This window comes from Varanus komodoensis, unplaced genomic scaffold (assembly GCF_004798865.1).
Source record: "Varanus komodoensis strain SLA01 unplaced genomic scaffold, ASM479886v1 scaffold107, whole genome shotgun sequence".
Lineage (NCBI taxonomy): Eukaryota > Metazoa > Chordata > Lepidosauria > Squamata > Varanidae > Varanus > Varanus komodoensis.
Genome location: NW_025335305.1, coordinates 1,165,531 through 1,186,917, shown reverse-complemented (window position 1 = coordinate 1,186,917; position 21,387 = coordinate 1,165,531). Strand labels below are relative to the sequence as shown.

Below are 21,387 nucleotides of genomic sequence, written 5' to 3'. Positions count from 1 at the left end.
TGGCTCAGTTTAAAGTCTTCCAGACGAAGCTCGCTAGAGCATCTCCAAAGAACCTTTTCCCCATCCTCGTGAGGTGTAACCTGTCCCTTGCCAGAAGTCCATTGGCAAGAAAACGAGTGCCGTGGTCGAGGAATCCGAAGTATTCCTTCTGGCACCACACCCTAAGCCAGTTGTTCACCTCGGAGGCCCTCCTGTCCCTTCCTGGCCCAAATCCCCGGACAGGTAAGATTGATGAGAAGGCCACTTGGGCCTTCAGCTCCCCGAGTTTCTTCCCAAAGGCCTCAAAGTCCCTGGTGGTCCCAACCACACCCTGCCTGGCCACATCGTTTGTGCCCACATGGATCCCCAGGAGCGGCTGATGACCCCCAGAGCGAACAAGACGCTCCACTCTGTCCTTCACATGCCAGATGCGTGTGCCCGGCAGGCAGCAAACCTCCCGTCTCCAGGCTGGGGCGGCACACAGGGACTCCCCAACAACAATCACCTGCCGCCGTACCTTCCCGGTGCTGGTGGGCAGCCGTGCCCTGGCTCTCGCCTCTCCTGCAGCGGTCCCCTTGCCGCCTGACATCCCAGGCCGGGGGTCCTGCTGGTCCCCCGAGGCTTCATCAGCCCCAGCCTCCCCAAGTGGAGAGAACCTGTTTCCCAGTTCCAGATTGGTGCCAGGAGGAGGCGGCCGTGCTGGCCTCCTCCTCCTGTGGGTGACATACCACCATGTCTCCACAGCTGCTCCCCCCGTGGCCCCTCCCTCAACCCTCTGTCTAGAGGGGGACTGCTCCGGGGGGGGGGCCTGGAGAGCTCTCTCGGCCCTCAGGCACCTCACTTCCTCTTCTAGCAGGGTCACCATCTTGCACCGAGGGCAAGTGTATCCCTGCTTCTCCTGGGGGAGAAGGGCGAACATGTTGCAGCTCTCGCAACAGACAGCAACACCCATGACTCCAGTCAAGGCCATCTCCTTGATCTCCTGGTCTGCCATCAGTATCCCTTCCGAGACCTTACCTTGGTCCCCTGCCTTGTCTGTCCTGCAGTTCCTCTCACTCGCCCAGTTCTCCCAGACAAAAAACCCACTCGCACACACACACAAGGATAAACTTCAATTTAAATTGGAAGAAAAACAAAGCACAGCGCAAGCAAAACGAACAAACAATCAAACCTCTGTGTCTCAGGGAAGGGAGTCTCCAGACAGCCCGGGCCGCAACATGGGGGCAAGGAGGCCTAATCTTGACTTGGGAGAACATTCCCACAACCTAAAGGACAACCTTGGCCACATCAGCTATTGTGGACTCTGTCATAAAGGCCTGGTCAAGCCACATGGTCCATTTGCTGCCCTTGCAAGTTAAGGGAGGAACTGCATTTTTTCAGCAAGTCATAAGCCTGCACATTGGTGCCAGGCTTTCCACTGCATGGCTCAGACCACAGTGTCTCCAGGGCTTCTGCACAGGAGAGCCCCATTGAAAGGAATTTGGAAATACAATCTCAGCAAAGATGGCAATGCCGTGTCTGTTGCAGCTAAAACCGAAGGGCAAGAAAATTGCCCCAGAAGTCAGCACTACAGTCCCTGCCCAGGACAGTGACGTTGCTCGTCTGTTCCGGGAACCATCCCTCAAAGACAAAAAGAGCTCCATGGAGGCTCTGTCCCGCAGTGTTTCTTCAGCTCTGCAGTGCAACACTGGCTGGGTCCAGACCCTATGCGGCTGCTACAGTTCACAGCCTTTCAGAATTAGGAAGAACACCTGCAAAGGCCGAAACACTGGGGTGAGCTGGGAGAAAATGGGGTGGTCAAGAGAGAGAAAGAGAACAGAATGAGGTGGGTTTCTCAAAGAGGAAGGCAGTGCCAGAGAGAAAATGGAGGCACACGTGCATGTATGTATGCACACAGCTAGTAAACAAGTGATACATCTTGGATCCATCAGAATGCATCCTCTTGATTTTGAGCATTTACTGTGCAAAGATGTTTCACAGAAATTTTGCATCATTTCTGTACAACCTATGCATACAAACTACCATCTGATTGTTTGTAGATCACAGCTGTTCATATCAGGCGTTGTGACAAAGCTTCCCGAAATCCATCCCTCTTCAGGTCTTGAATAGCCTTTTCATGCTCAGACCCATGTTAGAAAGTGAGCCAAGCTGAGAGGAAGTCCATGAACACTCACAGAAGTCTGGATTCACAACTGGCAACTGTCCTCCACATCCTATGCAGCACAAATAAAGCCTGCAAGCATGCGCACCAAAGAGGGATGCCTCTTGTGCAGTTGTGTGGGCTTTGCAAAAGCGCTCCTGAAGGTATCTTGGACCCAAGTCATGAAGGGCTTGAGAGGTAATTACCAACATCTTTTATTGTATCCAGAAACATATTGGCAAAGACTTTCAAATGGGCAATATGAGGTCTCTCCATGATGACCCACAGACCAGCCTGGCTGCCATGTTTTGGACTAGCTGCAGTTTCTGGAGTAGGGCTACACTTGTGCCTATGTACAACACACTACAAAAATTAGGCCTAGAAGTTACCAATGTGTGAGGTACTGTGTTCATTCTCAAGGAAGGGATGCAGTTGCTGAATCAGCTGAAGCTGAGAGCAGACTCTCTTGATCACAGCTTCTGTCTATGCTGACATCTGAAGGGCCAGATCAAGTAGCACCCCCAGTCTGTGAACATAGTCTTTCACGGGGAGTGTGGCCCCATTTAGAACTGGTTGACACACTTCTAATCCTGGATTTGGACCCTTAACAGCAAGCACCTCCCCTTCATCTGGATTCAACTTGAATTTGTTTTTCCTCATCCAGCCCATTAACAGCCTCAGGAAGTCATTCAAAGAGGAGAGGTAGCAGGTGGTGGTAAGGAGAAACAGATCTGGGTGTCAATAACCTATTGACAACACCCAATGCCACTCCTTCGGATGATCTCTCCCAGTGGCTTCATGTAGACATTAAACAACATTGGAGACAGAATGGAACCCTGCAGGACTCCACAAATCACCTCATTAGCCTAGGAGCAGCAGTCTCCAAGCATCGCATTCTTGAACCAACCCAAGAAGCAGGAACAGAACCATCGCAAAGCAGTGCCTCCAAATTGCCAACTCCCTCAGATGATCCAAAAGGATTTCATGGTCGATAAAGGAAGAATAGGGGAAATCTCTCTTCCCCATCAGACCAGAAAATGACAGTCCTCCTCCTTTTGCTACAGAGAATGAAATAGTGCTTCCTGGGTTTTTGGGGGTTTTTTTGGTGGGGGGGTATGCCTCAGGAATGCCAGGGACATGTTCGAGTTCCCTCACCAGCTGCTTGGTCAATATACTTGGAATATCTAACAATAAGAATTCCAAGTGCAGTGCTTTCCCATTGACAAGTGTGGTGAAGGGTATTCCTCCCTGCAGATCCTCCACACCTGACTCCGCTGCCTCAGCCTCCTGCTCTCTTCAGTCCTCCAGTGAAGCAGGTTAACCACCCTACTATGCTGCTGCCCAGTGTCTTTGGCACGTCTTGTAGGAAATGGCAGGAAATGAGACCATGTCATTGGGTAGACTTTGCTCTTGGGCAACAGTCTCCTTGGGATTGCCAATAAAACTAGTTTGTCTTTCTGCTTGCATAGAGACCATCATAGCTGCAGTAATGGCCTTTTCTGTTCAGTTTTGGGTTTATTTTTTTTTGTACCACCCAATAGCCAAGACTTTTCAGTTAATAAACCAAGAGGCTCTTTCCCTTTTTTAGAGTCTCTTTCCAAAATTGAAATAAGAAACATCTATAGCCTGTCCTGAGCTGGTCAGGGCTGGAAATGGAGGGGGCTCTCACACAGGAAGGTACATCCAGAACTGGTTTTTATAAGCCCTGCTAAAGTGAGCAGGAGACGACATGCTTCCTAAATGCAGAGAAACATTTCACTGAATTCAAAACCTGCAACTTCTTAAGTATTTTCACTATAATCAGATCTATTTTCCCGTCTTTTTTGATGCATTGTCTTTTCCCCCACCACTTCACCCTCCACTCCTGGCTCAGAGCAAGGAGAAAAAAAATCAATTCCTCATCTTTTACATTTTTATTTTATTTTTTAGAAAGAAAAAGAAAAGCCTCACAAAATCATGACAGTCAAGTTGATTACTGATTTCACCTGTCACAGTCTTGTGTTTTTGGGAAGTAACATAAATTGTGTTTTAATTTAAATCACACACCAGAAATGGGACTAAAATCAGGCTGTAAGGTGACAAAGAACAGTCCACAGGGGACATCACCAAAATCCAACGAGGTGCAAGCCTGACCGGGGTAGAGGAAGTTGTCAGGGGAAAAACCCTGGGCACCTGGATGCAGAAGATCAACGGATAGTTTTGACTGGGCTCTTGAAATTGCTGGCTGCCTGAAGCTGCAGCTGGTAAGCCATAGGGTGGATCTTGAATCCATAAAGTCTGGAATAGAAATGTGGAGGGGTTAAAATGTCAGTGGGGAAAGAGAGAGGAAGGCCTGGCCAAACAACCACTATATATTTCAGGTAAAAAGTGAACATTTTCAAAGCAAACAGTCTCCAGAAACATGTCACATTCTGCTGTCTGTTTTGTTCTTGTTTTTAAAGAAAAGTCTGACTTAACAGCCAGAAGAGGAGACAGCATGAAGGTATACTTACAAGACTTTGGGGAAGAACAGAACTGCTCAAATTCCAAGGATGGTCCCTCCCCCAACAATGTGTTTCAAAAAGAAACGTTCTACAGAACTAATTTTCAATATAGACCCTAGCTACCCTTCTCAAGAGGGGAAATAGAAGAAACTCTAATGGAAGAATCTAGAACTTTAACTAGGGGAAAAACTAGGTAATTTTTTCTAGCCACTGAAATGAAACCATGCTGAACCACAAGGAAGGAAAGGCCAGCAGAAAACCCACAACATCTGTAAACTGAGAGACATGCCTATTCAAACTGGAGACTGACTGTGCTGTCAGATTATGCTGCCCCTCAAAGACTGCTCATGTAATACACTTCTCTTATGAAGTTTGGATGGGATTCCTTTCTGCTTTCCAAGTGCTGGAAAAGCTGAGGGGTAAGTGGTCATCTCAGAAGCAACACAATCTGAGGTATGTTCCATTGAGCATGTCCTGGATGTATTCCTGAGCAAGCTCTGGGAAGAACAGCCCAGCCTGAGTGCAATATCAAATTAGCTGCCAGCTTTATCTCAATTTCCCCAATAAGAGAGGACCTGAAGGCATTTGCAATAATGCACAGGCCTCTGGGGCATCTTTCCATTATAGCACTTAAGTGCCAATGAACTGGGAACAACTGAGTGATGCTGGCCCAGTCAAAAGGCAGTTTGGATTTCCAGCTGTTATCCCACACTAACGGAGAGGATGCCCCCAAGTGTATAACCTCAGAAACCTCAAGCATATTCTTTCCCTTAGTACTCAAAAAAGTCAGAGCTTGTCACTCCTTGGCCAAAGTCTGTGGCAAGAGATGAGTGGCACCAGTAACATCACAGCTGGCTAAGCCTAGCCCCCAAGCACCATAACTGGGGAGAGTATCTAACTAATGGGAATAGCAGAGACACACAATCAAGATCTGTGCGGTGAAATTCACAAAAGGGAAGAAAATCCTAAAACCTTGCCACCCACATTCTCCTGGATTACGTCCACCTGAAATCTTTTAAGAGGCTCTCACCTGGGCACAAACTGGTTGGCTGGCCGTTTCGGCCGATACTCAGGATGCACCATGAACAACATGTGAGGGAAACCAGTCCCAAAATAAGCTCCATCTGTGTGATGATGACGGGAAGATTTGGGAGTGTAGACATCCATGCACTTGGGGCAATATAGTTTGACCATGGCCTCCCCTGGGATATCTGATAAGCCTATGAGTGAAGAATGCAAAAAAAGTTTAGAAATGAAGTGGTTCGAAGAAACCAGGCCTTTTGGCTTCCAGGTACAGCCCCACCAACTTTATTTCCAGCATCAATGCTAAGATCAATTCTTTTCAAAAGTTTATTATACTACCCAAAGGTCATCAAAAAGCAACAAAAAGAATTCTGACAATATAAAATATACTATGAGTAGAAAATCAACTTAAATTTAACTCTGAATCTCCAATGCAGTTTGCACTGAAATCAATGCCAAGATCAATTTGCATTGTGAACAAGTGATGATTCAATGGTATAACTCTGAACAGCCTTGCCTGAAGTCTTTATTAGTATCCAACCCGTCTGCCCCAAAAAATCCATGCTCACCAATGGGAAGCATAGGTTGGTTTTCACAGTACACTCGAGGACAGTAGCCGAAGTCTCCTTGCTGGTATTTTTCAAGCTAGGAAAAGGCAAGAAAATGTCAACAACAGAAACTAGATAATCCCATCTGGTGAAAGAGGCAACTGAAAAGCACAATAGGTTGCTTCGAAAGGTCCATCATTTCTAAAAACTTTGAGAGCTGATCTAGGACCGGTCAATTAAGCCATCCATCCAGCAGATATTGTGGTATGGGTTAGTGTGCCTCTCCTTCAGTTTCATTACTTCTAATTTGGGGCTGGTTGTCTCAGAGCATGAAGAGAAATTATACATGGAATGGTTACTCAGCAACATGGACACTCACCATTTGGGCAATGCCACGGTTGGTGAGAATGTAGCGGGCATGAATGAGTCCATAGAGCATTTCAGCAGCCTGTTCAATCAAGTCACTCTGGTTAGGATTGTCCTCAAGCTCTTCATCTGCAGTAGGAGGGGAAGGACAAAGGCCCGTTAGAGTATATCAACAGCACTGATAAAGAAGAATGAAGGTCTCAGAGTTGTTTACTCCTGCCCATTATATGAACAGCTTCTAAGCCCATTTATATTTCAGGGCTGGTACAGCCCAAGTACTTGTGCAATTTTTGTCCTATCTCCTTGTCTTTTACTATCTTCATAGCACATAAAATTCTAATTGTTCTCTACAGTACAAGGTAATGACAAAATATATTCACCAATTTTGCCAAATTTACAGTTTTGTACAAAAGTGAAGAGAATTCTCCACTTCTCAAACACTATATAGGTACAGAGCTGATTGACCAGTAACATATTTCAATTCTGAATAACTGAAGAACAAACTTTGGCAGTTTCCAAGGCAAGATGTTCCAAAAGCAAAGAATGTAACTAGACCAATACTTCATATTATTCCTTCCAAAGTCTTAGCCACTGCTCTTAAATGCAATCCTATGGTTCCTGGAGAACATCCCAGAAACCATAGGATGCCTTGGAGTCCCCCACTCCAAAGCCATGGGCATTACTATTATTTCAGAAAGGGACTCAATCCAGATCCTTTTCCTGCTCCTCTGCAAACATTATAGAAATAACTGCACTGGATGTTTCCCAGGACTGCAGAAGCAGCCTCAGAGGGCCTAGAAGAAAGACCAGGATGTGATGTTTCCTAAGGCCTCTTCAACTCCATATCTGGCAGCACTAATACTCCAGATAGGATGAGGGGCCCATCTAGAAGAAAAAGAAAAAAAGGAAAACCAAAAGTTGCCTCTTTCACTTCTATTAAATTGAAAGCCTCTGTCAAACAATGATGCAACACATAGGATTGTACCCTTAAAGTGGTAACATCTTTACTTATGATTCCAAACACACTAACATTAGAGCAAAAAACATATGTACATAACTAAGACCAAAAAGATGATCTGTGGTCACACAATAACCCTCAAGTGGGGTTCCTTCCACTTAGAATACATCTTACATATCTTTGGATTGATAATCTTCATGTGCCTTTTTATCAAACACTTATTAGCATGATATTATATATTATTAGCCAACAGCTACTTCTGTTTATCATAAAAGGGTAATTCTCTGAAAGTCTCACTGTATAATACAAGAAATCACTATTTGAGACATCTTGTAAAAAACAAACCCAAGATTACATACATCTTTTAGAAGTGTGCACAGCATTCAAGCCTATAGTCCAACTGTACAGTCTAGAAGTCCACAAGTAGTGCACATGTAAAGGGATTTTCAAGAGGGTGTCCAGCTAGCTCTGCTCTGGAGAGTCCAATGCACATGTGGCCACACACCCTAGCTATGCTTACAGAGGTACACATATAGGGCCCCTTCAAACTAAGGGCAATAATCCAGGAGTGGAACACAGGGGAAGGTGGGAGCAGGGCTTCTCAAAAAGATTTCAGATGTCTGTTAAATTATTCCATCCCCCTGAATAAAGGGGGGGGGGGAGTTTTAACAGGGCAAAAGTTGGCCGCAAACCAAATTGATAGCAAGTTATCCAAGATGTACTCATTTTCAATACATCAAGAAGCACAGTATCTCACCAGGTTCTAAGTCAAGAATCATATCCAAGGCTTGGCGATAGTGAGGAACTTGCTCATTGAGACCAGTTAAGTTGAATTTGTCTTGAATGTAATCTTCATCCACCTAGAAGAGATACCAAATACCAGTTCAACCAAATGAATCATCCCGATTTCTCCAATTCCCTTGACTTGTTTGATTTCTCAAACTCCCTTAAACCAACAGAACTGCTGGAATATACCATAACTCCTAATTAATCCATTTAAGTCTTCCTCCCCACAGGAAGCCAAAGCCAACTTCTTCCCCTTTAAATATTTGTGAGTGGGAATCACATTGCCCTCACTAGCACATCCCACAGGTAGCTTCAGCAAGCCTTTCTTTCCAACTCACCTCACAAAAGAACTCATTGCCACGCAAGCCACAGAACCAAGAAATCCAGGATACCTCTTCCGAGCTACTCATCTTCCCGTCCTCTAGAAAAAATCAAAGGACACGAGAATCCACAATTTAAGCAATCTGCTCTTCCAGCTGCCCTTGCCTTAGAAATATCTCATTAGGAATCTACTACCCTTTCAAAGCACTTTTATAGGAACTAGAATCTGCAGTAACTTCTCCATCTTTTTCCATGTTGACAAGAAAACCACTCTGTGGCAGTGCACGAGTCCCGAGGGGCAAGAGAATACCACAACCTGTTCCATTCTGTTTGAATGAAAACCTCTCCTCCTGCTCACAAGGAAGAATTCCCTCCGCAGAATGGCGTAACCTCTGTACGTACCCTCCTCTTTTGCAAGAAATAAGCAGAGGACAGAACTCTTCCTCCCCTTCCTTGATTTTTCTTTTAACCCATAGTACAAACATCCTCACGCCCTCCCTTAACCTTGTAGGGGCAGTCCCATTGCCCGAAATTCCCCCCTTTACTTTCTACAGAATACCTCCCATACCGGCATCCCAAGAACTCACCCGAGGGGGCAGAAATGCCTCAAGGAGGGGAAAACGGGGTACAGCTTTTGAACCTGTAAGGCCTCTACCAGCTTCTACCGCGCACGCGCTTCTCTCCCGGATGGAAGGGCATCACGGGATTGTAGTGCTTCAGAAGAAGGATGAAATAAGCCTACCAGGCAGGAAAAACTACAAGTCCTAGAGTACAACGGCAAAGGAAGTTAACAAATCAGCCATGCCGCGAAGCACGCTGGTACTAGTAGTCTAAGTGACCCGTAAGCCTCAAGCAGTTTCTGAAAGCAGAGCTATTCGACAAAACTACCATTCCCAAAGAAATAGGGGCGTTCTTTAGGACTCGAAAAAATATGCCTAGACTTTGAGAATTGCTTTGGCGTTTTCTTAGAAGCTGCACGAGGAGGAAGTTTAAAGGATTCCCAAGTGCCGGCTATCACCCATGAATAAGAAATTTCAGCTTTGTCGTATATGTAGAGGTGGGGAGAGGCTCCAAGCTCTTAATTTTTCCGATGGAAAAAGTATAATGGCTTAGGGTATCACACGAAAACTCGCGGACAGTGGGCAGACGGGACGTCGTATGTACCTGTAAGACCAATGGGAAGGCAAACAAAGAGTTAATGATTAAAAGTGAGAATTACACTTCGAGGAAATCATCAACAGAAGAGGACGCAGAAGTGGGAGGGAGACAAACTAAGGAAAGGAAAGTGCGGGGTACAAAAAGGGCGGAGTGGAGCAAAGACTTGAGAGTAAAATCCTATACGGGTCTGCTCAGACGTTAAACACATCTGAATTAAGTGGGGCGTACTCCTAGGAAAGTACGGATGCAGACTGCGCTTTTAACTACTACTGATCTGCCCAGGAGAAAGCAGCAAAGCATACACCCAACAGAGGTCCGAGTGAGGAATGTTAACGACAGAAACGAAAAAGGGAGAAAAACAAAGGCACTCTTGCTCCAAATACAGAGCACAAAAAAACAGAGGTGGACTGGTTCACGGGGACCGATAGATGGAAAACCCAAAACCTACTGTTGAGCAATACCTGTATTAGGACCCAGCGAAAAGTCACAAAAGATTGAGCAAGAAGCAGCTATGCTTGTCCTGGACTGAAAAGAGAAAGACCCCCTACCTCCCATGCTGTCTGCCTTGCTTGGTGAGAGAGCAAGGAGAAACCTCTGAAGGGTTTGTCCTATTGCGCGCGCACCCCCCCCCCCCCGCTTTTATTCAGCCAAATTCATCATCACCCTTCATGGTTAACACGTGCAAGTGATTTTTCATTAAGCTTTCTGTTACGCTCTTAGTGCATTTCCTGGAGAGCACACCAGCTATGAATATATACTTAGCAAGAAGAGGTATTTGACGAAATGGGGTGGAGGCTCAAGACCAGAAGGTGGTGTATGGTTTACCCATAAGGAGGCTGCTCCACTTTGTTCAAAGAGAGCAACTGAGTAGCAACCAGATCAGCCTCCTAGAATGAAATGCTGATTTCCCTTCCCCAGTAAATTACCATCCCTGATGCTGGTGCTGCTTCGGCGGCTCATTCTGTCTGTGGTGCCAGTTCTCAACATGGTTGTCATATAATGTTTTATCTAATTAGCCATGCCTGTTTAATGGAAAAGAATATAATTGAATATCAGTAATATGCACAGTAAGGGGTGGACATACAGCATGTGACTGTCGTCAGTCATTAAAGCTGTAATCACTGCTCCCAAAAGACTTCATTTATACATGTTAATATATGGTGTTGTCAGTTGCTTGTGAGGGGGAAAGGTAGGATATACTTATTTGATAGCATTGTGGGTATTCTAATCTTACTCAAATATTATGAATAATCAGTGTCAAAGAGGTATAACACTTTTCAGATCATTTTACTTCATTTTTAAATTTCCACCATTTAGATCCTTAGCTTTTACTTCATGATTATCTGGATATTGATTATAATTATTCTATTATTTTTCAGTCATTACTGTGCTGTATTTATAAATGTTGTGAACCCACTTTGACTGTAGTAATAGCAGGGGAAAAATACATAAAAACACTTAACACCTAAACCTTAACCGTTCTGATTCTAAGATTGTTAATGACAAGGTTATAATTCTAAAAATGCACAAGCCTGCTAGAAAAGTTGTTTTCTTACAAGTCTGGTGGGGTACAGTGCTCATTTTCTAAGAACCAGCTGCTGCTTTAACTAATGTATCCCCATTAAAAATTCAAGAACGGTGAAAAATATCAGAAGCTATCAGGAGAGTATGGCGAGATAGGGAAAGTAGGCTAACGGCTGCAGAACGAGAACGGTTAAAAACTGGATTTCCACAACGACAGAAAGGCGGGAAAACGCACGAAGTACCATTGACAAGTGCGCATGCGCACTACTTTTAACGTCACGCTCGCCCCTTTCCGGAAGCGCGCTTGAAGTGATTTGGGCGGGGCCGTCCTTGCCTCAAATATTCACCGCGCAGGCGTAAGAACTACAATCACCTGGCAGTGATTCTCTGCCTATAGGGAAGGTTCTTTCCTTAGCACATACATTTCTGTCAGGGGTTCAGCTAAAATTTGCACCTTTTAAAACACTAAAGGCACCTTTTTTTTTTTTTTTTGAATCACCCACGCCTACTGTAGAAGTCGCTGCAGCTGAATTGTGCTTGCGCTTTTCAAAAGTTTGCAGGTCAAGCGTATTCTTACGGGATTGAAACTACGCATGCGCAATGGTTCAGACTGGTACGGGCGACCGCCCCGGAATATGCGCTTTATAGTCCTTTGATGTCTGATCTTTACGACCATAGTTGTTGTTAGTCGCGAAGTCGTGTCCGATCTATCGCGACCCCATAGACAAACAGAGGTTTATTAAAAAATAAAAATAAAAAATAGAAGGATATACAAGCTGAAGTTCCGTTAAAAAAAAAAGAAAGGAAGGAAGTTGTCCTTGGCCGTGGTTCCCCATAGTCGTGGAGTGGTTTCGGTCTCTATCCTTCCGTGGAGAGTCAAGCATCTGATCAATCTTGGAATTACTAATAATCGGCAAGTCATTCAGATTTTCTATTTCTATGATTAAGGCAACCTCCTGCTGCGCGTGCGTAGAAAAGCCAGTAGAAAGTGAGATTATATGCTTTAAAGTCGTTTCCGAGTGTTGTCATTTTTCTTGTCGCTCTGGGATTCTTGTAGCCGGTTCTCTATGATGAGGCGGAACTTTCTTGCCTGGGGAGGATGGATTCAGGTTGGTGGAGCTTGGGGGGCAGTCCCGGGGGGGCAGGAGGGCCTCTTTATTTCATTGTTACATTTGGTAACGCCTTCCCTCCTCCCCCCTTCATAAGGAACCCAAGGTGGCTTTCCTCAGCCTCCTTCCATTTTATCCTCACAACAAGCCTGTGAGGTAGGTTAGGCTGTGCGCCCACGTCATTCAGGGAGTTTCAGGGCCGAGCGGGGGTCAGAACTCGGGTCTCCCGAACCCCGGTCCAGCATTGCAACTGCTACCCCATGCTGGCTTTCAGATTGCTTGAGGGTAGGGTGGGGAGAGCATCCTTGCCTTTATTTCCTCCCGCCATGGCTTAAATCCGGCCTTGGCTCCGTTTTGTAGAGAGCACTTTATTTGCAGGATATTCCAGGCCCAAATGGCTTGTATATCTGGTTAGGCAGCAGTTCTGAAAGCTAGGAGGACTCTTGTTTCCAATCGGAAAACAAGGAATAGTGCAAGTTTCTAATAAGATTTTTAGAGCTTGGCCCACAGGGACCCAAAAAAAAAAAAAAAATCACACAAATTTGCTGTGACGCAAATGATTCGCACATGTGTTCTGAATTGTGTGTGTGTTTAGGGGGTCCTGTTGCTAAGAGCATCTTATTTGTAAAAAGGCGTATATGGACAGGGAAAAAGGCATGTGAGATTTTTAATGAATTATGATTTAGGAAAAAAAAAACCTTCAGGAAACATCCTCGGGCAGAAAGAGCTGGGGCGAAGGCATCAGAAGGTAAAACATGTAGGCAAAAAGCCACCCAATCCAGGGAGATCAGTGCAGCAAAGATTATCAGGGATCCTGTACCTTAATTTGAGCAAAAGTCCAGACACCAGAGTGTGGGTAGGTGATTTCCCAGAGATTCCTGGCTCTAGCCCTAATGGGTTGCCTAGTAGTACCATCTCTGGTTTACTTTTGTCTTGGAGCACATCGAGATGAAATTAACATTAGAAGGATCTTTTTTGGTATATCTGAAGAAAATTAAGAGGGGGGGTCCAAAATCCATTGGGCAAAACAAACTTTTTTTTTCTTCAGTCACCCTTGATTAGCTGCTAGCCAAAGTGGATCAGGTGCCAGGTGCCCTTCAGGTGCCAAGAGGATGCACAGTTAACATTTGTTGATATATTTTATCCTGTCAACAAGAATTAATCAAAGTAGATATTTAATCGGACTGCATATGTTAATTGGCATAACTTTTGCCAGGGTGTTTATGGTATCCATATATTATCCATAGAAATGGCACAGTGAATCATTTTCTGTTAATAATGTGATGCTCACTTTCTGCCTTTCCTTCTCATCTGACTCTTAAACGTTTTTCCTTCTATATGCACTGTACATGCCCGTGTGCACATGGTGGGCATGTCATGAGCCGAGCTGGCTGGTGCCAGAGGTCAGACTAGATGGCCCGGGTGACCCCTTCTGACTCACTCTGTTTCTGTGTTTCTATGGATATCACCCTATAACTCTGTGGTGTTCCATACATCTGTTTAAGTGGGATGTATCTTATGAAATCTTGTACCAGAATAAGTGCACAGTCTGATGCATGCTTGTACAGAAAAGCATCCTATGACTCCCAACCTTCCTCAGCCAGCATGCATAAAATAGCACACTAAATATATTAGTTTTTAAGGTACAACACAGCTGTTTGTTACCTTTGCTGCAACAGACTGTCATGGCTGGAAATGGCTGCAGCTCAGCTCATTGGAGATACTGGAAGTTGTAGCCATTATCAAAACAAGTTTGGAGGGAGTCAAGTTGGAGAAGGCTGAAATAGACAATAGTGGGGAGAGAAGTTCCTCCCCTTCTAAACTATGTTTATTGGACTCTCTTCTCACTCAGACATAGTTTCTGAGCAACATATCTAATTGCATGGGGTGCTGTAGATAACGGGCCTCATCTTCTCATTCCAATTTGCCTGGTGGCATGCATACTTACAAGTTTATTTTTCAAATGGTGATGAGGTCTAGAGACTTAGTTCTATTCTTAGGAGGCTGCATTCTGTGCCTAATATCACATTTATATGTAATTCCAGTGTATTCACTGCCTTGTCCATAGTGAAGAATCAAGCCATGTGTTATTTGTAAATCTTTGACTCCCTCTATCAACAGGCTGAGAAGTTCTGAGTTGTAGCTCCAGCTTTATACCTAGCACTACTCTGCTTTGACATGAACCATGGTCCACAACTGATCACCTTTACTCGTGCTCAGGAGGAGTCAGATCTGTGGAGGGATGGGCAAGTCCAGAAAAAAAGCTGTAGAGACTCCCATGTCTTTGGCCAGGAGGAAGGCGATGCTGCTGGGGAGGCAGCACGCAGCTTCTATGAGACCCTGGTGCTTCCAAGTGATCATGGGAGGACCTCACAGAGGAAACGAAAAGTGACGTCTGTCCCTCGCCACCCAGCAGAGAGAGCTCCTTGCACCCAGAGCCACCCAGGACAGACAGATGCCCGCAAAGGAAATCAGCTCTTGAAAGCTGCCCAAGATGGCAACCTGACATCTTTGCGGATGCTGGTGGAGAAGGAAGGCTGTGATGTGAACTACAGAGATGGCTATTACTGGACTGCTGTGATGTGTGCCGCCTATGCTGGACAGGGGGAGGCAGTGCGATATCTTCTGAGCCATGGTGCTGCCTGGGTAGGGGTTTGTGAGACTCAGGGCCGGGATGCTCTGGATCTGGCTGAGGAAGCAGGACATCGGGAAGTGGTTGATGTCTTACAGGAAAGCGAAAGGCCCCATGTGAAGCGGGAACCCTTCAGGTAAGCTTCCTTGTTTCCATGAGATTGGCCAGTTGCTCTCTAGAAAACGCCTCCAAACAGACTTCATTTGGCTGCCTTCTGGTATTCCACATAATTAGAGTAGCCAAAGATAGACCTGTCAAAGATTGGTCCCAGCTTTGGTTTGTGGTTGTTTCCACCAGGTGATTAGAACTGTAGACACAAAAAAGCCATCTAGTCTAGATGTGGATAGAGTTTGCCTTCAATGATTTCTCCTCTTTTCTCCCCTCCTCTTCTTTCTCTCCTCCTCCTCCTCCTCCCTTCTCTTGACTAGAACCCCAAAGTTCACCAAACTGGAAATCCATTATATAATGTCTGGAAAAAAATGGTGAAGCCAGGTAGAAAATGGGGGCTTAGGATATAGACTCAATTCCCTCCTCTATCCCACAAGTACATTGGGATGACCTCCATGTAGAAGTGCAAACTTACAGAAAATGGAGCAGCCTAATTTAGGAGGTGGTTGTGATGGTAACCCATGGTGTTGCTGTTAAGCAATGCAGAAACAGATGTCCTTGCTACTCTTCTGCAAATGATCCAGTGACTTATCAGTAGATCCTGAGCCACCTCCATGATCTAGTCCATTCCTTGTCTCAAAGTAGGTTCATTCATCTCCCTTTTTCTCAGTGCCTTGCAGGAAAAGAGGTAGTTTATTTCAGACCAAATAGTTCCAGGTAATTCAGAAAAGCAGTGGCCAGCTGGTTGTAGTAAACAACATGGATGGACATCTTGTTGCCTCTTGAAACTGTATGAACCTGCCTTATACTGGGTCAGACAGTTGGTCTATCTAACCTAGCTCTGTCTATGCCAGCCTTCCTCATCCTGGTGCCCTCCAGATGTTTTAGACAATGACTCTCATCAGTTCCAGCCAGTATGGCCAATAGTCAGGGATGACAGACCACCACATCTAAGAGCTCTGGGTCATGTACTCCTGGTATAGAGTTTAGGTTTCAGATAACATAGGACAGAGGAATCAATCTAAACTTGGAGAGCTTGTTTGTCAAGGCTGGAAGTAGAATAATTAAGTTGGAAGGGACCAGAAAAGTCATCTGGTCCACCCTCACGCCATGCAGAACTTTGCAGTTAGCACATTGCTGGCAGATGCCTTCTCCAGCTGGTGGCCTCGGCAGTGCTATCTGGGAATCTTGGAAGTTTGCGTTCCAACAAATCAAGAAGGCTAGGAAAGGGTGACTCTGCTTACTATTTGTGCAGCCATGACCTGCCTTTCCTCAGTCAGCTTGTTGTTGTTCTTGCAGCTCGCAGGCACCGACAGAAAGAAAATACTGTGCTGTGTGCCAGATAAACTACAGTGAAGACACCGTGGCTCTCCATGAGCGCTCCACTGCCCACCTCTTCAACCGGCATGACCCGCTACCTCCCACCCGCTACCACATCCCAGAGAACAATGTGGGTTTCCAGCTGATGGTCAAAGGGGGCTGGGATCAGGAAGCTGGCCTGGGGCCTGAGGGCACTGGCCGTAAGTTCCCCATCCAGACTGTCCTCAAGCGAGATCAGAAGGGCCTGGGATTCTGCAGCAACCTCAAACCCAAGGTGACCCACTTCAGTGCCAATGACCCAAGTGCTGTGGAGCAACACACAGCCCAGCAGCCCCGGAAAGAACGGGCAGCAACAGTGGGGAAGCGTGAGGCCCGCCGCAGAGAAGCCAGGTCTGCTGCTTGGGAACGCAACTTCCGTACTTACATGAACCTTGATTTTTGAACTCTTCTTGCAGGGGTGAGAAACCCATTAACTGCCAGATGTTGCTTGACTCCCACCAGCATGGCCAGTAGGAAGGGATGCTGGGAGTTGTAGCTGCATAGCATCTGAAGGGCCGGTGGATTATCAGGTTGTCTACAGAGCCGAGTAATGAGCCCTCTTCCTCCTTTTGGCACAGTTGAAACCATAATATTGGAAGGGGAGGGAGAACAACAAAGAGCTGTTGGCCAGGAACTAGAGAGAACCAGAAAGATCAACTTCCTTGTGCCCTTGAAGTAAAAAATATGTGTAGCTTAAGTGCATCAATTGGTAATGAGGGAGAAATTACTGGATATAATCTTGCTTTTTTTTTCTTTCTCAGTCAAGAAAAATTGGCTTTTAAGTCTGCTGCTGGATCACACCACTTCCAGTCATCCTAGGGCAGCAGTTTTAGGCGGAAAACAGACTTCCATGGTCTCCCTGAGAAGCAAAAGGCCCACATCTCAGCATGTAACAGGGAGATCATATGACCCATTCTACTCCTTGCGGCCCCTCCCTTTCCCTCCTCCCCCCTCAGTCCTAAGTATACCGTAGGAGCACTGAGGGTTCTGTCCACCTGTGCTGGACGTACATTTCACGTACTCACTCATGTGTTTTCCAGCACTACCGCAGCTTGAATTTGCCTTTCTTCTTCCCCAGGGTCATGATAGACTCTATCTACTTTCCAGCCAAAAAAGGAGTAATGTTACAACTTTGAGATCATCCTAGCAAATTGATTGCAGTAAGTGCTGGACAAACAATGTAGTTTTTCAGTCTGATGAATTTAGAGGTACTCTGAAGGGCTTTTCCAAAGTTAGTGCTAGAGTCTTGCACAAGGTAGAAAATGGGAATCCAGAGCTGTGCTTCTTGTTTCTACAAGCTGTTCAACTTTTACAACTTTCAGATTTTACAACCGCTTATGATGCATGCCAGCACAGGGCAGTACACAGTGTCTTATGATGTGTGCTTGCACTAAATCTCTTGCACAAGAGCACACAATATCTTCCAGTAGTCCTTCCTCAAGAGTTTTTGGAACAAGTGGTACTGCCAGGATTAATTCTGCTTGCTCATCTCTTTATTCAATCTGGTATATATACAATTTATGGAACTTGCTGTCACAAGATGTCTGGCCTTTAATAGCCTTGTGCTCTCCAAATATTTTGGGCTAACTTCTATTAGAACTGTTGCTTAAGCTGACCAATTCCTACAGCTGTAGCACCAGTAATGTTTGAAATCATGTGCTTGGGCAATGTCCAGAAACTGCCTCTTTGCGTGGAAGTTATGATATGGGTAAACTTTGTATTAGAACACTCTTCAATATTTTCTGATGTCCATGTGCTTTTAAATTATTTGCCTGGTTCTTGAAAGTTAAAATTTGATTAGTGTAAGTAGATTTTCTGTGCCCTTGTGACAACTAAAAGACTGAGACTACAACACTGGAAAGCTAAGTTCAGTGGATTGAAGACATTTAGCAATGCTTTCAGTATTTCAGCAGATGACATGAAGACACTACTGGACATATGTATGGAAGTTTGGTATGCCTTTTCTGCAACTTAGAAATGATTAATACATTTGAATTTATGCTGTTTAGATATTTTCATATCAGTGTCACTTAATTTTCTTGTTTCTTTCGTGTACATGTGTGTTTTCATAAAGGTCACTGTACAAATAAAAGCTCTCCTCTTGACCCCCCCCCCTTGCATGGCCAAAAGACAGGATGTTGGCACTTTGAGTGCAGCGGGCTAAGCAAATGCATGGAAGAGGACAGATCCCTCAATGGCTGTAGCTGTAGTTGGCTTCATTTTCACTCCATTTCAGAGACTTTCATTAAGAAGCAACTGCAGGGAAACACATGGGCACACAGCATCATGTGGAAAATAATGAGCAGGCACATGCTTATTTATGTATTATATTTATATCCCACCATTTTTCCTTCCAAGGAACTCAAGGCAGCTTACATAATTCTCTTCCTCTCAATCTTACCCTCACAACAACAACCCTGTGGGGTAGGTTGGGCTGCGAGTCTGTGACTGGCCCAGAGTTGCCCACTTAGCTCAATGGCTGAGTGGGGACTAGAACCCAGAGCTCTCAGATTCCTCAGTGCCATACTCCTAACCACTACACTACACTACACCCGTTATCAAGCTTGCTAACAGCCTTTCATTCCAGGTTTAGGGCTCATTAATTAGACTGTAGTGCAGACCACTGCTGCTCCTGCCAACTGCAGCATAATATTGCTATTAATTGTGGTATGACTTTGCCAATCAGTTGCTACTAATACCAGTACTTGCTTATGGTGGGGATGCTAAGCAGGAGCATTTGCCAGTCAGCAGAGCCAGAGACTATGTTAGAGCAACAGCCACAACTGTTTGCCAACCATATCGTAATCATACGGTTTTAAAATAAAAATATTTCAACAACAAGTTAAAACTTTATTTAGTATCTGATTTTAGAGTGGATTATTAGTTTGCTGTTGGTTTATTGTTTATTGGTTGTTGTTAGTGGTTATATTGTGTTTATTTTCCTCCTGTTCCTATTGGTATGGTTTATATTGTATTTTAATTCTGTTTTATGATTTAAGATTTGTTTTTCTTATTTGTGTGTGTGTGTGTATACAGAGCGCACTGTGAGTCTCCCAGAGTCTCTGGCTATGGGACAGCATAGAAATGTGGTAAATAAATAAATATAAATTATCATATAATTAGTTATTTTTAATATAATAATAAGCTAGTGCAGTGTATTGGTGAAAGTGCTAGACTGGGGCTTGGGGGATCTAATCCCCGTTCAGCCATGAAGCTCACGGAGTGACTTTAGGCCAGTCTCAGCCTCTCAGCCTAACCTACCTCGCAGGGTTGCTTTGATGATAATGTGGAGAAGAGGAGGAGGAGCATTATGGAGCCACCTTGGGTTCCTTGCCGGAAAAAAGGCAGGATAAAATAATACTCTTGCACCCTGAGCTTGTGCAGTTCTGTATTTTAAAGTCACTTAAACCACTGCACCATCTTCCAGGTGTCCCCTCAAGAATTTTGAAGAGCCACTGCGGTGTGGTGGTGAGATTGCTGAACTGGGGATCTAGGAGATCAGGGTTCTAGTCCCCATTCAGCCTTCGGGCCAGTCAGACTCTCAGCCCAACCTACCTTACAAGGTCGTTGTTGCATGGATAAAAATGGAGCTGTGCAAGCTGTCTTGGGCTTCCTCACAAGTGAAAAAAAAAAGAGTGTAAATGGCATGTGACAATAATCAAAATCCTCGTAATTAGAGCTTGCTGGTCTCTGGATGCTCATTTAGGGAGCCTCTGGCCTGTGAGACCCTCAAATTCAGCTCCAGCAACAACACTGGCCCCATCATCCCCTATCATTTACCTGGAGATGGTGGGATTGAACTCCGAATCTTTTGCGCATGAACACACACACACTTCATTGGGAGGAACGTAAGAAGCTGCCTAAGTTCAGCACAGCATTGTCTGCTCCAGGACCACAGGACTGTTTTTCTACCAAGGGCTGTTGACCCACAGAAAAATACCAATGGGGGCCACACAGGCGTAAGAAGAGGAGTGCCTTCCAACGTCACAATCTGGGCCTCCCAAGCAGAAAGAAAGAGTAGAATGGCTTCACTTTTCATGCCGTGACCTGCCTTGCAAGAGTCATTTGCCTGCTTAAGTTCCTTGCAGGGCACATCGAACTTGGCTGATAAGAACCTAAAGAAGAGCCCCACTGGATGAGACCATCAAACCCAAGCTGTTGTTTCCAACAGAGGACAGCTCTGGGTAATATGGAGGCAAGAACTTTCCCCTCTCTCTTTGCACCCCCAGCCACTGAAACATGGGGGTTTCAGAGGTAACAGCCTTGGACAGAACTAGACTTTATGATCTTAAGAAAAGAATAATCTAAGCAGCTGATGTCAGAATCCCGGAATCTCAATTTGAGAAGAGGGAATAAAACTCGGGTTCGTGGGAAAGACCAAGCGTCCAGACCATCTGAGGCTTTATTGTTTTACCCCCAAGGTTCCCGTGGTACTCACAATAATGCATGCATTACCTGGCAGGCAGAGGTGAACTCTGCTGCCAAGCTTCAACACATTGCAGGGTATTTTATAGGTACACAGGTACAGGGCAATTGATGGCAGAATGCAGAGATTACAGTAAGATTCTGAGGTCATCACATACAGAACAGATAAAGAAATGTCAGTCAATCACACTGTAACAATGAGATTAAAATATTTCTAATTGCCTGTATTGACACTTGAACCCATCTCCAGGTCTGCTCAGACATGCAAATTCAAGCTACTAGCAACTATTCATGATAAGCTCAGACCCTTATCTTGACTCTAAACATTCTGCATGATCAGGGCACATGAAGCCCTCTGGGCTATCAAAAGATTATTGTAAACTGAATTCCAACAATGACTATTTACAATGTATATTTGGGCTAAAATGGCCTACTGTAGCCTACAGCTAAAGGTGAGAGAAAGGAGCA

At 45.0% G+C, this 21,387-nt stretch overlaps 2 protein-coding genes across 3 annotated transcripts; one reads left to right on the top strand and one right to left on the bottom strand.

The window, feature by feature from the left end:
- Positions 1-4,161: 4,161 nt before the first annotated feature.
- CSNK2B (casein kinase 2 beta) lies at positions 4,162-9,311 on the bottom strand. Its single transcript, XM_044419744.1, has 7 exons — positions 9,192-9,311; positions 8,622-8,704; positions 8,255-8,357; positions 6,553-6,668; positions 6,195-6,270; positions 5,633-5,822; positions 4,162-4,396 (listed from the first exon to the last, which is right to left on the bottom strand). Exons 2-7 carry the CDS (start codon positions 8,691-8,693, stop codon positions 4,306-4,308), a joined length of 648 nt encoding a protein of 215 aa, XP_044275679.1. The 5' UTR covers positions 8,694-8,704; positions 9,192-9,311; the 3' UTR covers positions 4,162-4,305.
- Positions 9,312-11,941: 2,630 nt separating this feature from the next.
- On the top strand, positions 11,942-19,608 carry GPANK1 (G-patch domain and ankyrin repeats 1). Of its 2 annotated transcripts, XM_044419743.1 has the most exons (4): positions 11,942-12,199; positions 14,517-15,163; positions 16,435-16,912; positions 17,573-19,608. In XM_044419743.1, exons 2-3 carry the CDS (start codon positions 14,574-14,576, stop codon positions 16,895-16,897), a joined length of 1,053 nt encoding a protein of 350 aa, XP_044275678.1. In that variant the 5' UTR covers positions 11,942-12,199; positions 14,517-14,573; the 3' UTR covers positions 16,898-16,912; positions 17,573-19,608. The 2 variants fall into 2 exon arrangements, with proteins under 2 accessions (XP_044275678.1, XP_044275677.1); XM_044419742.1 differs by having other exon boundaries at positions 16,435-19,608.
- The last annotated feature ends 1,779 nt before the right edge of the window (positions 19,609-21,387 follow it).

Excerpts from the sequence above, each read along its gene's own strand:
- CSNK2B (XM_044419744.1), bottom strand. The coding sequence starts at position 8,693 with ATGAGTAGCTCGGAAGAGGTATCCTGGATTTCTTGGTTCTGTGGCTTG. Across the intron at positions 6,271-6,552 it reads ACCGTGGCATTGCCCAAATG|CTTGAAAAATACCAGCAAGG; the intron begins GTGAGTGTCCAT and ends GCCTTTTCCTAG. Across the intron at positions 4,397-5,632 it reads GCCAACCAGTTTGTGCCCAG|ACTTTATGGATTCAAGATCC; the intron begins GTGAGAGCCTCT and ends TTTCTATTCCAG.
- GPANK1 (XM_044419743.1), top strand. The coding sequence starts at position 14,574 with ATGAACCATGGTCCACAACTGATCACCTTTACTCGTGCTCAGGAGGAG. Across the intron at positions 15,164-16,434 it reads GTGAAGCGGGAACCCTTCAG|CTCGCAGGCACCGACAGAAA; the intron begins GTAAGCTTCCTT and ends TTGTTCTTGCAG.